At 29.5% G+C, this 16,082-nt stretch overlaps 5 protein-coding genes across 5 annotated transcripts; 2 read left to right on the forward strand and 3 right to left on the reverse strand.

Moving 5' to 3' along the window:
* Window positions 1–340: 340 nt before the first annotated feature.
* BX663DRAFT_499704 (WD40-repeat-containing domain protein) lies at window positions 341–3,213 on the forward strand. The gene is made up of 9 exons (XM_051526221.1): window positions 341–483; window positions 562–598; window positions 679–723; window positions 842–1,101; window positions 1,163–1,543; window positions 1,611–1,651; window positions 1,756–1,837; window positions 1,938–2,380; window positions 2,461–3,213. The coding sequence occupies exons 1-9, from the start codon at window positions 409–411 to the stop codon at window positions 3,137–3,139; spliced, it is 2,043 nt and encodes a 680-aa protein (XP_051385415.1). The 5' UTR covers window positions 341–408; the 3' UTR covers window positions 3,140–3,213.
* BX663DRAFT_467926 (uncharacterized protein) lies at window positions 3,158–4,943 on the reverse strand. The gene is made up of 3 exons (XM_051524080.1): window positions 4,478–4,943; window positions 4,261–4,372; window positions 3,158–4,170 (listed from the first exon to the last, which is right to left on the reverse strand). The coding sequence occupies exons 1-3, from the start codon at window positions 4,921–4,923 to the stop codon at window positions 3,346–3,348; spliced, it is 1,383 nt and encodes a 460-aa protein (XP_051385416.1). The 5' UTR covers window positions 4,924–4,943; the 3' UTR covers window positions 3,158–3,345.
* A 1,515-nt stretch (window positions 4,944–6,458) lies between these two features.
* On the reverse strand, window positions 6,459–8,486 carry BX663DRAFT_429922 (multicopper oxidase-domain-containing protein; the record flags this gene model as incomplete). The annotated part of the gene is made up of 5 exons (XM_051522762.1): window positions 6,459–7,741; window positions 7,825–7,918; window positions 7,981–8,062; window positions 8,119–8,262; window positions 8,335–8,486. 5 exons carry the CDS (start codon window positions 8,484–8,486, stop codon window positions 6,459–6,461), a joined length of 1,755 nt encoding a protein of 584 aa, XP_051385417.1.
* A 402-nt stretch (window positions 8,487–8,888) lies between these two features.
* Window positions 8,889–10,538, forward strand: BX663DRAFT_449549 (high-affinity iron permease). Its single transcript, XM_051523730.1, has 2 exons — window positions 8,889–9,539; window positions 9,609–10,538. Exons 1-2 carry the CDS (start codon window positions 9,048–9,050, stop codon window positions 10,212–10,214), a joined length of 1,098 nt encoding a protein of 365 aa, XP_051385418.1. The 5' UTR covers window positions 8,889–9,047; the 3' UTR covers window positions 10,215–10,538.
* Window positions 10,539–14,048: 3,510 nt separating this feature from the next.
* BX663DRAFT_549436 (uncharacterized protein) lies at window positions 14,049–16,040 on the reverse strand (the record flags this gene model as incomplete). The annotated part of the gene is made up of 1 exon (XM_051531145.1): window positions 14,049–16,040. One exon carries the CDS (start codon window positions 16,038–16,040, stop codon window positions 14,049–14,051), a length of 1,992 nt encoding a protein of 663 aa, XP_051385419.1.
* Between the last annotated feature and the right edge of the window lie 42 nt (window positions 16,041–16,082).

The raw sequence follows: 16,082 nt of genomic DNA on the forward strand, positions 1-16,082 counted from the left end.
TTATTGAAAGAAAAAAAGTGATTATTGTTTCACATGTTCTCGGATAATTTTGTTCGTTAATACAACAGTATGAAAAATAAATTTAGAAAACAATGTTCGAGATGATTATTGACTAATATCTCGAAAGAGATACGGTGAATATGAATGTATCTATTTGGCAGCATTACAATCTTATTGTAAGCATAAGTTTTCTTTTTATTATTGCACGACGAGTGATAAGCCGATTTAATACGTTAGATACTAATTCTTCTTGTGCCACGCTTGTTTATATATAAATAGATTGTTTGAAAAGGAGAAGAAGAAAAATGCCTCCGTCAAAAAAAAGGACCTAGTTTTTTTTTTTTTTTTTTTTACTCTCTCTTTCTCCTTTTCTTTTTAACATCTTTATTTTATTTTCTCCTTTCTGTAATGACAATCTCGGTCAATTCAACAAAAGATAAATTACAACAGTACAAAACTAAACTTGTCATGGAAGAAAATAATGTAACAATAGAATAACAACATTAAATTTTGAATTTTATCGAGAATAATTTCTTTTTCTTTCTGTTTGATTTATACTAGTCGATATCAAATCAAATAAAAAAATCCTCTTTATTATGTAATTAAACAAGAGTTAAAGAGAGAGAGAGAGAGAGAGAAAATAAGGGGGAGCCAATCATAACTTTATCTATTGCATAGATTTCGAAAAGAAAAATTTAATTGAACAAGAGATTATTAAAGAAGGTAAATATTTACACATTTTTTATGTGATACATTAAATTAATAAGGTTATCAACCAACTATAGAGTAAGAAATAATAACTTGTCAATTTGTTTTGTATGTTTAATAAAATTCCATTATAGAAAAGGAAAGAACAATATTTATTTACAAATAGAAGAAAGAAATACATCAAGACTATGGCATGAAGAAGATATAGAAGAAACAATAAGTATTACTTCATCCAATCATAACTCATTCTCTGAAGAAGATGAGGAAGAGGAGGAGGAAGAAGAAGAAGAAGAAGAAGGAAATTCCTTTTCGACTACTTGTAATAATAATCTTATACTAGAAGCCCATGATTCATTATCACCAGAACATAAAAATTATGGAAGATATATAAAAGTATTTTTTTTCTTTTCTTCTTCTTTCCCCTAATCTATTGAAATTAATATGTTCAACATAGATAAAAACAAAGCGTAAAAGACATGATCCAGCATTTTCTAAACTGATGCTAGTACAAACGATTTCAACTTCTCATCATAAATATGATACACTATCAGCATCACATTCTCATCATGACATAATGAATGATCATCGTAAACTGTCTGATATCTTGACTGAGCCTGGTTCAAATTATCCTTATGGAGCAATTTGGGTACTTCGGTTTAGTAAAGATGGTTGTTATTTAGCTTCTGCCGGACAAAATTGTGTTATTTGTCTTTGGAAAGTGTTAGACGAATCTTATGATAATAATAATGGCCATTCAATCAACGTCCTAGATGAAGCACCCTTTATGGAGTATACAGGACATGAAGCTGATATTCTTGACTTGGCCTGGTCAAAGGTAATAACTTATAAATTTGCATTTTTTTTTTTTTATTATTTGTGTTTAAGTATATTATTTTTATTAGAACAATTTTTTATTATCAAGCTCAATGGATTATACAGTAAGGTATTTGAAAAGAAAGGAAATAATAAAAGAAGGAGAGAGAGAGAGAGAGAGAAAAGAGAAGAGTCCAAACGTATTTACTATATATTAATGCATATAACTTACAGGCTATGGCATACATCTCAAAAGGATTGTTTATGTGTATTTAAACATTTGAATTTTGTAACCTCTGTTGAGTTTCATCCTAAAGTATGATATAATGTGTATTCTATCTCTCTCTCTTTTTTTTTTTTTTTTTTTTTGTCATTTCTTCCTTTTATATACATAACAATAGTTAATTATATAATAGGATGATCGTTATTTTCTTTCTGGGTCCATGGAAGGCCGAATTCGAATTTGGAGTATACCAGAAAAACGGGTGGCATTTTGGAATGAAATACCTGATAATAAATATCCAACAGCAATTGGATTTACATTAGATGGTAAGACTGTCATTGCAGGTTCACAGGATGGTTATTGTTATTTCTTTGAAACACAAAACTTAAAGTTTATAACACAAATCAATGTAATGAATAATTATGGTGGTCATCATCATCATCATCGAAGGCTTACCAAAAGGGGCCCCAAGATTACAGGTATTGAAGCCATGCCTGGGATGCCACCAGGAGATGAAAAAATTTTAATCAGTAGCAATGATTCCAAAGTAAGATTATATAACTTGAAGGATAAAAGTTTGATTTTTAAATATAAAGGATTAGAAAATACATCACTCCAAATTAAAGCTACTTTTAGGTAAATTAGTAATACTAACAATATATTATATATATGCATATATATAATATATACTAACATATACATACTATCTATGATAGTGATGATGGAAAATATGTTATAAGTGGTTCTGAGGATTGTCATGTTTATATTTGGCATACAGAACAAACTAATATATCATCTTTAAACCAAGGAGGTTCAAGAAATGATAAATATATGTTATCAGATTTTGATAATCAACAAATCCCAGTCTTATCAACTCATAAACTTACATCCTCTTTACATCAACAGACTCGTATATCGAAATGGTTAGCAAAAAAAAGACAAGAAAGACACCAAACTGATAATTCTAAAACACATGATCGAGCTGAGTATTTTGAAGCCCATGATTATGTTGTTACAACAGCCATTTTTGCTCCTACAAAGACAAGACAACAGATAGCAAGAACGAAACAGGATAGGGGGGTAGTCCACAATCACACTGTACTTTCTAATTTAGAAAAAAGTCCTAGTCTTCATGGTCAACAAGAAGAGACAACATCATACTCTTCTGAAGGTCATATCATGGTCACTGCAGATTTTCGGGGTTTCATAAAAGTATGGCGCGTTGGTTCTGGTTATTATCATGATAAAAAGAGGATCACCACTACAGATTTTTCTTCTTCTTTTAATATTCATGTTTCATCCCAAAATGGTGAATCACAGCATAATAAACTCTCCTCATCGCCTAAAATTCATAGAAACTTTGGCTTATTTAATACTTTTCGAAATGTACAATAAAATATATAAATAAATAAATAAATGTATATATAGTCTCTTGTTTTATTTATATATGTCTAAATGATATACATAATGAGAGAGAGAGAAAAAAAAAGTTGTATATGAAGATAACAATAAAAGTAATAATAATACAGCTGTTTGTTTGTTTGTATGTAATGTAATGTAATGTATGTATATAAATGAATACGCATATGTACTTGAGATAATTACTTGCATAACATCGCAATTAATGCACCACCTACACTGCCACCTTCAGAAGCAACCTCAAGTGTAATCTTATCACTGGTTTCTTTACCGTACCATTCATTCAATGCACGTCGAACACGCAAGTCCATATGAGGATAGAACTCATAAGTAGAGCCATTAATACCGATAACAATTTCATTATGATCCATATCTAAAAGATGTTGTTGATCTATTAATGAAATAATAGCCACAGCGGCCAATGAGGCAGCACGAGTAGAGACAATACGACAGATACGAGTTAAGATGGCAATATCATTCAAAGTAGGGGTATTAACGCAATTAAAATGACTCAAGAGTTCAAAACTCTTCTTACGCTCTATTTCATTGTCATTTTCCAAGGTACTCATATACATGGTAGGGAATGACCAAGGTTCATCAAATCCCTCAGGAACATGACCTCCAAACAGAATACCAGCCTTGATGAAATCAATAGCAATTAAACGAGTTAATTCACCAAGGTAAGCACCTGATAGCATCTTTTCATAGAGTTGGAATTTGGGTTGATTATGTGAGAGATCGAGGGTAAGGTCATATTTAGTTAAGGGTAAATAAGATTCATTGCCAAATATATCAATTTCGGTATTAATCAGCATCTCTGTACCCTCGGCGTATTCGTTGCGAATAGTTTCATCTAATTTAGTAATCAAAGGTACCTTTTCGGGATAAGCAGCATTCACTCCTGTAGCAAATATAAGGCCAATACGACAAGCAGGATTTGTATATGCATGAGCAACAAGTGTACCCACTGTATCATTCAAAATGGCAGTCACCTTAACATTCAAGTTCTAAACCATATAATTAAAAAAAAACAAAAAAAATATAAATAAATAAATACACATGTATGAATGTATGTGTATACAATAGTATATATTTACCTTTCTCCTAAAAGCTTCATGAAACATGTCAGCAAGGTCATGACCTTCTGTGTTCTTAAGAGTAAACCCTTTTCCCATTCTAAGAATAGTACCACGATCAACAGCTGTTTGACTATTTTTTTTTTTTAAAACAAACAAAAAAAAAGAGTTCATAAATAAAGAGAGAATAAAAAGGAGGAATTTAGAATAAAAATAATAATAATAAAAAAAAACTTACTCAACAGGAAAACTCCAACACACACCTAAGGAAAGTGTTTCTTTACCAGAGATTTGAGATTCATTAAACAAATGTTTAGCATCAACAGAGATGAGATCATGAATGGCATCAGCAATCCAGTCAAAAAAGACTGAACCTTCACCCGCTTTCAATTCTACCGTAGGACTACGTTTAAGTTCGTGAACGACTGCTTTACCAGCACCTTTTAATTCGACGGCTGCGATACGTAAGTTGGTACCTCCTAAATCTAAAGAAAGGAAGGTACCCTTTTCATTGCCCGTGGGCATCTTGGTTACAAAAGAAGGAATCATGGTTGCTAAACCTTTTGAAGGTGTTTTCAATCCTAGTTTATACTCTGCCTTGAAACCATCAATAATAGGCTGAAGTTGATCTTTTGAAAGTAAAAATTCTTTTTCAAGTTCTTGAAATAATTTATCTGTAGTCATTTTTGTTGATATAAAAAAAAATAAATAAAAAGAAAAAGTTATATTATAATTTAAAGCAGAGTGCAAAAATAAAATAAATATAATATAATATAACAAAGAGTAAAGTAAAACAAAAAAGAAAAAAGAAAAATCCCTTAATTTGAATTTTTCTTTTTATACAAAATAGGGATTGGAAAGACAAAAAAAAAAAAAAAAATAAAAAATAAAATAAAATAAAATAAATAGTTTCATATTCGTTTTTTCAGGGCCAATGAATAAGCTTCGGGAAAGGAAAAATAAACAGAAAGGGAAATAAAAGATAATTTTAACCCTTGAGAACCCTGATTTTTTTTCTTTCCATTCTTGTATTGAGTTACAATAATTAAACGGACCCTGAACAGTTCAACGTGATTGGTTTCTTTCTATTTGTTTATGTAATTCGGGAAAACCCTGATAGTTTAAACCAAATGAAAGTAATCCCTCTTTTTGTTTTCTTTTTTTTTTAAAAAAAAAAAAAAAAATGAATCAGCCTACTCCCCCTTTTTTTAATTTCATTTTTTCGGCATTGTATAAACCTAACAAAAATTGAAGTACTTTAATATAACCAGGGTATTGCTCAGCAATTTTGTTAATTATATGTACGATACTTGAAATTTAGACAATTCTAGATCTTTTTTTTTTTTAACTAATTTAATATGAATATACAAATATAAATAGATGAGGACAGAATATAATTAAGCATGTTATAGGCAAATATATATTATAAAAATTATCCTAAGAGAAAGCATATACATGTATTTATTTGGTAATGACTATTTTTGTTCTTCCTCTGCAAATATTAATAAGATCAAATAGCTTTATTTATTTATTTTTCAAAAAAAAAAAAAAAAAAAAAAAAAAAAAAGAGCTGTGTATATTATGGACATTAATTAATAGACTACTAAAATAACTTTAAAGAATAGTACTGGCAGAAGAGAAATATTTACAAAGAACAAAAGTACTTGGAAAGCCGTGATTGTAAGTAAGACAAGGGAGATTCTTCTGTTTTAACGACTAGACTCAAATTTGGCTGGACATGTTTAATCTAAGTGATCCTTTATTGGCTAAAAATAATAACTTACATAGACTAACTGGATATTACATAATATAAATACCGATAATTCCCTTAGACAACGGAATATTTTATTTTTTGTTAAAAATAAAATAGTTATTTATTCATTATATAATAATAGAAAAACAAGTAGTTTTCTTTTTTTTATTGATTTTTATATAACAAATTAAACAAGAGAGTATAGTGATAGAAAGATAATAGATTAATTATACGTAAACTAAATTAAATAAAGAGGAGGGGAGAGAAAAATATGAATAATATAAAATAATGATATAATACTATATAACAGAATATGTAAATAAAAAAATCTAAAATAAAAAAAAAAATGAATATATTACTTATTTTTTTTTTCTGGTGAAGGGGGGAATATTAAAAAAATTGATCCAATTCGTAGGGGAAAAAAAAATAAGTTTTTTTTTTTTTTTTTTTTGTATATTTGATTGATTTAGAACTTGCTAGCTTTAGTAGCAGCAATAGCACGAGCTTCCTTAAAAGGATCAAGACGAGAATATAAAACAATGGCAGTCATACCAAGTAAAGCAGAAATAACACAACCAGCCATAGCACCTACACCTTTAGGAGTAAAACCATCATAGATCATACGAATGCCATCGGGTACACCCTCAAGATCTAATCCTTCTTTAGCAGCAGCATTACCTCGATAAGGATTATTGCCTGTAGTGCAAATATCCTTAAAGGCTTGAGGTAATTTCATACGTTGTTGGGCAACATCAGGAGCTTCAATAAAGGTAGCAGCGAGACCCGTTTCCAAATGCCATTCGATATGACAATGGAAGAACCAAGCACCAGGATTATCGGCTCTAAAACGAATCAATACGAATGTTTCAGCTGGGACAAGAATAGTATCTCGTCGAGAAGGATTATCAAGGAACCATTCAACAACACTATCATCACCCGTGTATACACCTGGACCACGACCCACCATTTGGAATATGTGACCATGAAGATGGAAAGGATGAGCACCAGCATCAAGGTTATTCACAACAACTTGAACCATATTCATATGATCCAAGATATAGGCCATTGATTGAGGACCATAAATGGATACATCAGTAGAGAGATTACCTGAGGTAAGCATGGTGTTGAGAGTGGGGACCTTGGGAGAAAGATAAGGGATTTCGTTGAACATGCCTCGGTTAATACCATCAGTGGTGACTTGGAAATCAAAAGTCAAATTGACCAGCTGATCATAGAGTTCAGCACGTTCGATTTGCTTAGGAATGAGAGCCATCTCATCAAATGTACTAGCCATACCTACATCTTCACTAGGGGCAAATGTGTTGCTATTCTTGTTATAATAAAGTGGAATAGTAAGATTATAGAGAAGATCATCAGGAAGAATATCAAACATATCTGTATTCATGTCAGCATGCATATAATAGTTAGTATCAGTAGTGTTTTTGGCAGTAACAAGTACAGAGATACGTTGAGCAGCGGTTAAAAAGACAGACTTTACAGTATGACGTTCGGTTTCGACACCATCAAGTTCAATTACTTCCATATCATGACCATCAATACTAAAGTAAAACATAGAGAAACCAGACATATTAATCAAACGAAGACGATAAGTTTTTCCTGGTTCAAAAGAAAGACTATCATTGACACTATTAAATAAAAAACCAGACTGAGGGACAGGCTCAGCACCAGTAGGATTCCATTCACTCATAAATGTAGCAATTCCGACTTCACTTTCATCGTGATACCAATCTATATATATATAAAAGAATAATAATAGGATAAACAATTAACGGTCTTGAATATAGATAAATTAGCTAAAGCACATGCATTACCTTGGAAAGGAATAGTTATATCATGATCATATTTATATGTTTCATTAGTATTGTGAATAACAAATGGCATACGAAGACCATCCATATATTGACCCTACAAATATAATTTTCTTTTTTTAAAAAAAAATATCAAGTTTTTTTAAAAAAAAAAATTACCCTATAATGTGAGTGAATCCAGTAAGAACCATGTTGTGTAAGTTCAAATTCATAGGTAAGTTTAGAACCAGGAGGAATAGGACTAAACATAAAGTTAATAACAGAAAGAGATAAAATAAATAAAATAGTCCATTTTACCATTGAGTAACACCAATAGGGCCATCCATCCAACCAGTATTATTTTGAAACATACCATGAGTATGTAGGGCAGTATATGTGTCTAATTGATTATGGACATTCATAACTAAAGTATCATGTATATTAGCTTCAATAGAAGGTGGTCTATAAAATAAATTAAAAAAAAAACAAATAAGTAAACCAATTATAATTTAAATAAATCATATAAAGACTTACGGCCATTTTCCGTTGACACCAACAACTCTACGTTCAAAGAGATTATCAGGATTAGCGGTAGTATATGTAATATTAAGATCGTAGACAACACGAGCAGCTTGAGCAAGTCCTGTCGAAACGGCAACTAAAAGACTAATGGCCAGGAAACGCATATTTCTTTTCGGTGTTTTCTTCTTTTTCGTTTTACAAAGGAATAAGAGAAAGGAGAAAAAAAAATAAAGAAATTTAAAGAAAAAAAATTCAAATTACAGATCAAGATTATATAAAGAAAAAAAATTGTTAATTTTTGGGTACCCCATGTTGACCTGAGTGAGAAAATTTATCTGATTTAGTTATTCGGAGTTTTCAGCTTTATTACTCCATCTGATAAAAAAAAAAATACAGATCAACACAGTTTTTTTAGGTTTGTAACTCTGTGTGTGTGCAACGGGTCCCCGGATAGATGCGGGAGAAAGTAGTAGTACATTTTTGTGTTATTGTGTTCCATCTGATAAAAATATATTCACATCTTTTTATAGGAATATTATATATTCAGATAAAAAAAAAATACAAGGGGTAAAGAAGCGGAAACTAGTGTACCGATTCAAATGACTTATTTTATAAACTCATCTAAAAGTTAAATCTTAAAAAGGGATTAATTTTTTTGCGATTTTTACTATATCTGATCCTTTTCTTTTAGTTGTTGATTTTTTTTTGTCAATTAAAAAAAAAAAATGTCGCAAGATTACTTTAATGTACCGATATTCTTCATTCTCTTTCGTGAGACAACTGAAGCAGCTATCATTGTATCAGTTCTTTTGTCCTTCTTAAAAAAGATGTTCAATCCTGAATCACCTACATATAAACGTCTTCGTAATCATGTTTGGATTGGTTCTGCTGTGGGCCTATTTATTTGTATATGTATTGGTGTTGCTTTTATTGCAGTTTACTATACCCTTCTCAACGATTTGTGGGGAAATTCTGAAGATATCTGGGAAGGTGTCTTTTCACTTGTTGCTGTCATAATGATTACTGCTATGGGTCTTGCTATGCTTAAAACTGAACGTATGCAAGAAAAATGGAAGGTTAAATTGGCCAAAGCCATGGAAAAATCCTCTTCAGAAAAATCTTCATTCAAGGATAAACTTCAAAAATATTCTTTCTTCATTTTGCCTTTTATTACCGTTCTCAGAGAGGGTCTTGAAGCTGTTGTTTTCATTGGTGGTGTAAGTTGAAATGATTGCTTATGTCAATTTTTGTTTTGTTTTCCTAATTTTGTAAAAATTTTATTACAGGTATCTCTAGGTATTTCAGCTAAATCTATTCCTATTGCTGTCATCATGGGTATTATTTGTGGTTTATTAGTCGGTCTTCTTATCTACCGCGGAGGATCATTAATTCAACTTCATTGGTTCTTTGTATTCTCAACTGTCATCCTTTATCTTGTCTCTGCTGGTTTGATGGCAAGAGCTGTAGGCTTCTTGGAAAAAAACTCATGGAATAAAGTTATTGGTGGTGAAGGTAATGGCGTTATTGGCTACAGAGTTAAGACTGCTGTTTGGCATGTCTCTTGGGGAGACCCAGAATTACAGACTGATGACAATGGTGGTTGGCAAATCTTTAATTCTATTCTTGGTTGGAATAATACTGCTAGTCTTGGTACTATTATTAGTTACTGTCTTTATTGGTTGTTTGTTATTTGTTACCTTGCCTATAGTTTCTATAAGGAAAGACGTGATGCCATTCGTAAAGCAGAAGCTGGTGAATGGGATGATGGTGATGAAGCTATGGATCGTGCTCAACATTTTATTGATGAATCTGGCGAAATTCGCAATGTTAACGATGGTGAATTAAAGGAACATCACTCCGAAACTATTGAGACTTCCCCTATTAAAGTTTAATATATTGTATACATCTTTAAAGCAAAAGAAAATCATAGAACTACACTTTTTTTTTTTACTTACTAATTCCTTGCAAAAAAAATTTTTTTATTGCAATAACTATTTTATTATATTTTTCCCCACTCCATTTTGTAATGTTATTAATATTATTTTAATGATTTAGATACATCATAAGCTAGTGTACTGAATCAATTTATATTACCGTTTTATTATCACAACTTAACCTCTTACATATATTCCATTAATATATATATATATGTATTTTTTTTTACTATGATTAAAATAAATATAATTCCTCTTTTATTATAAATATTTTTGAATATGATATTTGTTTTATGTAATGTAATATATAATATATAATCAAAAAATTTTGATAAACTATGTCTTGACTTTTTTTTTTGGATTATAAACACATACAAGTTTTATTAATTTTACGCATTTATGATTTGAAACAAAAATCAGATAATCAATATTATAATGTAATTATTCACCCCACATACATTATAAACCGACATGATTACATTTTTTTTTTTTTTGGTATAACAATAAATTGTTAAAACTGAGCTACTAGCGGTTTATCATTTAACTAATATTTATTCGAAAATCATGTTTATAATAAAGTTGGCTTATACCTTTAGATCGGAATTAATAATAATAATAAAAATAATAAAACAAGTTTAGTCTGGTCTTTACGTTACAGTATAGATAACATATTACAAATAATAAAGTTCACTTTTGTTTTTTTATATATTGTGTAATTATATATAACATCTGATAAAAAGTTATTTCCGCTTTTTTTTTTTTTTTTTTATGTATACGTTACTACCATACTTCTGCAAACTAAAATATACAGGCATTTATTTCCTTTTTCGATTTTGATGTACAAATACTATATCGTCAAACTGACTGAAGATGATTTATCTTTGAAAATATCGAATGATTTTGAAAATAGGTAATATTTAGGCTATTTTCTAGCTACTATATAAAAAAACATAACGACTCTTCTTGCTGTTAAAGGAACTAGATAAAGACTATTTCAGTTACATAATCACCGAATTTATATTATTGTGATTTCTATAACCTAATCGATAATAATACAGGGGTTGAAAATCACCTAATAATGTAAAAAGAAGAGGCGGAGGAGAAAACCTGAGTTCAGGAATCCCGAATCAATCGGAAAACCAATGAGGGTTACAATATGTTGTTTGTAAATCAATATTCAGTAGAATTGAGACTATCTAGACAAGTGCTACTCACAAGTATAAAAGTCATATAATTACTCGAAGCACTTACATAGAAACATTTATGTTTATATTCACAGAGATTACTATAGTATTAATCCTTTCTTTTTTCTTTTTTCTTCTTTTTTTTTTCATTATTTTTATTTACATAATACAAGTGGAACATAGAGTCCTCTTTTCCAAGCTTTCTAAAGTAATTGTTTAGCCGATAATACGATTAAAAATTGGCCAATAAGTATATAGCTAATAGAATTACTGAATTGCCTTAGTCAGATCAAAAATAGTAAAAAGGAACTAAAAATCCTTATAGGACAAAAAAAAAAAAAAAAAAAAAAAAAAAGTAAAGGCAAAGATCAACTAAATTATAGAAAGAAGGAACATGTTTGGATAATGAGTCTAGGTTGATAATAGAAATGTGAACTAAGTAATCCATTTTATATAATATAGAATATATGAAGAGTCAACGTATAAATTATAGTAGAAGCTAATATTATAGAAGTGGGGATTTTCTTTTTATTAACCGATAATACACTATCTCAGGAAATAGATTGCACAAATACAAAAAGCCTTTGTACATGTCATAAATAAATATCTATTTTGCACAAACAATTTTTTTAGACTTCTGAACACTAACTGTACTTATAAAAATGATTACATAACCTTCTACTCTAAAGAAGATTTTTATTTTTTATTTTGGCACAATTGTGGAATCTTTTACAAAGGCTCTTTATTTGGACAACAAGTTTGTAGTTTTAAATTTGAATAATGACAGAAGAAGAAGATCCCTTGAAGGTTTTGGAAATTATAAATGACAAGTTAATATGTGTCTTTTCTCCCATCTAGATTATCCTTGAATCATGAAGGTCTGATTGGTTAGCTTTTTACTTTATTATTATTATGACAAAATGCAATCTATTACTGTATGCTTGTTATTTCATTTCTATATGATACGATGAAACAAACGCAAAAAGCCAGATAAGGGAATAAGTAACATGGTAGATACATGTTATGAAAATGTCTGTCTTGGTTTTAGGTTTTTTGTTAAATTCTAATCCTTCAAATTTTCAAAGGTACGAAAATTCCTCTAGTGGGATGAATCTCGAAAATGTAAGACGAGAGATAATTAAAACGCCTTAGTAAGTGGATATTTTGTCATTAATACTATTACAATTTTCTTTTCTTTTTTTTATCATTATAAAAGTTAGGTGATACTACTAATATCATATACAGTATTATTCGGCTTTTTTTATTTTATTTTATTTTATTTTATTTCATTTATTTTCGTTATTAGTTTTAATATAAGAATAAGCTGAAATTTGTCAATTATTTAGTAGGACTTTATATAGTCTGTTTATCTATATTCACTTCCATATTTCTCAATTTTAGTTTTTTATAACATCATTGCAAGCTATAACTGAATTCTTAGCTGCATATAATAAAATTACTATAGATTAGTCTGTAAAAATAAATAAATAAAAGCATGAATAAAATAATAGTCTTTAAGCTTTTGCTTGTAGCTTACGAATATATTTGATTTTCATAACGCATAAATCGCATGTTCTTTATCAGATATTAACATTAGTTTTTTAATCTTTTTCTGTTAATATCCTGTCTGCTTCATGAATTTTAATTCGCGTGACTCACATCACTTGAAGAATAGAATTATGTTCTTATTCTCATATACAATGTCATTGCTAAGATTGACAGGTAGAAAAAAAAATTTTTGTTCAGAAACTGAATAATTTGTGTTTCTATAAACACAATTGGAAGCATAACATATCTAGCAATTTCTTCTCTATTTTAGAATCTTCATTTAGGAAGGGGATGGTGGCTGTCCAGCTACAATACCGAATAGGGTGTGCATAAAGTCTAGGTAAAGAAACTGAGAAAGGCATTTAAGGATCGTTTTCATGATATGTATCTATTCTCCTTTTTGGCTCTTTTCTCGTTAATTTTATTGTATTCCACACAGAAATAACAAACTTATAATAGAGTACTTTTTGTGATTATAATAATGATAAAGAAAGAAGAGAGAGAGAGAGAGAGAACTTTTATAGCTCGAAGTTATTTTTTTTTATATTAATTATTATTATTTATAAAAAAAACATTATCTATATTTACTACTCTTATTCTTTACTAGTTTTTTTTTCTTCTTTTAACATAAACAGTATTTTCTATAATTTAAAAGGAAAATGTATTAACAAGTGTAACATTATACGTTGTAAAATAGCATACTAATAAGCAAGCACTTACAATCGTTTGACAATCTTCTTTGATAGAAGACATAATTCAAAATATTTATTCAAATTAATGATCAATTGGTAGTATTTCATTAGATGATAAGCCTGTAAATAATCTATATGTTCATATATTATAATATAGATCTGGTCAAATATTAGCTAGTTGTACACTTTTCTAATTACTGAACTGCAATAATTAAAGAAGTATGGAATTGAAATATTCATGAATTTTATTACTTTTTTAATTATAATAATATAAGATATGTTATATATACAAATATATATATATATATATATACATGTAACTAGTAGAGTTTCCTCCCCTCTCTCCTCCCCTTATCCTCCTATTTATATTATATGGTAATTCCTTCAAATGAGAATTCTTTCACACTTCTACAGCGTACAGAGAACCAACCGTAAGGAATATCTAGATACCAATGTTTTTTGTCTTCATATTTAATTCTGGATCCTACAAATGAAATTTGTTCCCATAGTTGATGTGTTATATCCAATTGCTTTATCTTCATAATGCTGCTATTATTTAATCTTTGAAACCTTGGTGTATTATTATTGTATTTTGATTTTCGACTATTTGATCTATACTTTGGTTGATAAAGATGATACCATCGTTCAGCACACCATAAGTCATGTGCGTGATTTTGTTTCTTATTTTTCATATGATTACTATTGCTCATTAAACCAACTAGTTCATGATTATTACGTTTTAATAATTTTTGCTCGGTCTTGCTTGTTTCTTCTAATGAGCATAATGTTGAATAATGATTGCATTGAAATCCGGCGTCTTCTATTCGTAAACCAAGATGAAGCCCCTTTATTTGTATAGACTTAAAATCATGATGCGGCATATTGACTTTGACTTGAATATCATTATCATAGGGTTTTGTAAAGTTGGATATACGCAATGTATTTAGATAGGGACAACGTATCGATAGATAGTCAAAGAGTTGATTATTTACCATTGTATGCCTTAATGAAAGCTCTTCAAGGTGGTGTACATTATTAATATTTGCATTAGTTTCATCTTCAATAAAAAGATTATATGTATTTGCAAGTTCTAGTCTCTTGAGACAAGGAAACTTATCTAAAAACACATCAATATCAAATTCAATTAATGTACCTAATTGAGGCGACAAGGACAGATCCACCAACTGAGAGCAATAGCGAATGGGTCTCAGGATATCTTCTTCGTACTCCCAATTTCTATCCCAATTACTGATACTAATGCTTGTTAATGTACAAATAGAATTATTTATTAAAATCTTGAATTGATGGGCATTCCGACGGTGATAATCAAAATTAAAAAAATGAAGAGACACTTCTTCGAGTTGAAGGCCAATCGTATTGATTCCTCGAAGGAACACATCACCAGGAAAGTATTTGTCATCAAATCTCGCTTTTAGTTTTCTTAATTTCACAAAACTTGAAGCCATCATAGCAAAGTATTCTTTCATACTTGAGTTCTCAGGCCAAATAGCTTCATGATAATATTCTGGTTCAAGTAACCTTAATTGAATATCAAGACTTTCGATATTAGAATATTTATGGGCCCAGTATTGAAGAAACTCTTCACTATTGATAGATAAATTATTAAGTGAGAGGTTCTTTAGATGAGATGCTACTGGCAGTGTCTTGATATCGATTAAACATACATCTTTTGTAACTAAACGTAATTCAAAGGACTCTAAATGCAGACTTTGAAGCTTGGGACATAGAGTATGAATAGACTCAAAATCAGAGATAGACAAAGTATGTGAAACAGTAATGCCATCGGACAGCTTTAATGATAATAGATTAGGTGTGTAAGAAAGTAGTGAAATTATATTCAAACGGGTTTCTGCTAATTGATCTATAATAACAGAACCAAATTCAAGATGAGTTAAGGTTTGTCCATTATTGTATAGAATTGGGAATGCTAACTTGAGTCTTTCCATACGGGGGTATTGTATGATATATCTCCAGTATGTCATACTCTCTTTAGCATATGTAAAATAGCGCCAAAGTTCAGGGTTAAAGTTAATAATTTCCAGGAATGGACAATATAGAGGCAATAAATGAAATTCAGAATTAATCATGCCAACAGTAGGGTCTAAATCTAATCGTAAAATAACTTGTCCTAATGTTATATTTTCATTTTGTGTACTCTTCAGTTTATTAAAAAATTCTTTAAATTGCTTTCTTGATTTTATATATAAACATTTCATAACCGTTAATTGAAATCGATCATGCCAAGAATGACAAACTTGCATGCACGTCTTTTGATCATCAATTGAAAGTGTTTTTAAAATCTTGATAAAGATTTCGTTAGGTAGATTTATTAATGACATACTTTATGTTATCATCTATTTGAAAAAGGAAAAGGGAAAAAA

This window comes from Cokeromyces recurvatus (assembly GCF_025118155.1).
Source record: "Cokeromyces recurvatus strain NRRL 2243 chromosome Unknown BX663scaffold_5, whole genome shotgun sequence".
NCBI classification, from domain to species: domain Eukaryota; kingdom Fungi; phylum Mucoromycota; class Mucoromycetes; order Mucorales; family Mucoraceae; genus Cokeromyces; species Cokeromyces recurvatus.

What these genes read in the sequence shown, in the direction of transcription:
- BX663DRAFT_499704 (XM_051526221.1), top strand. Translation starts at nt 409, where the DNA reads ATGACAATCTCGGTCAATTCAACAAAAGATAAATTACAACAGTACAAA. An exon ending in CTGTTGAGTTTCATCCTAAA is followed by an intron (nt 1,838 to 1,937) that starts GTATGATATAAT and finishes ATTATATAATAG; the next exon opens with GATGATCGTTATTTTCTTTC. An exon ending in CAAATTAAAGCTACTTTTAG is followed by an intron (nt 2,381 to 2,460) that starts GTAAATTAGTAA and finishes TATCTATGATAG; the next exon opens with TGATGATGGAAAATATGTTA.
- BX663DRAFT_467926 (XM_051524080.1), bottom strand. Translation starts at nt 4,923, where the DNA reads ATGACTACAGATAAATTATTTCAAGAACTTGAAAAAGAATTTTTACTT. An exon ending in TGTTGGAGTTTTCCTGTTGA is followed by an intron (nt 4,373 to 4,477) that starts GTAAGTTTTTTT and finishes AAAAAAAAATAG; the next exon opens with TCAAACAGCTGTTGATCGTG. An exon ending in ATGAAGCTTTTAGGAGAAAG is followed by an intron (nt 4,171 to 4,260) that starts GTAAATATATAC and finishes TATATGGTTTAG; the next exon opens with AACTTGAATGTTAAGGTGAC.
- BX663DRAFT_449549 (XM_051523730.1), top strand. Translation starts at nt 9,048, where the DNA reads ATGTCGCAAGATTACTTTAATGTACCGATATTCTTCATTCTCTTTCGT. An exon ending in CTGTTGTTTTCATTGGTGGT is followed by an intron (nt 9,540 to 9,608) that starts GTAAGTTGAAAT and finishes ATTTTATTACAG; the next exon opens with GTATCTCTAGGTATTTCAGC.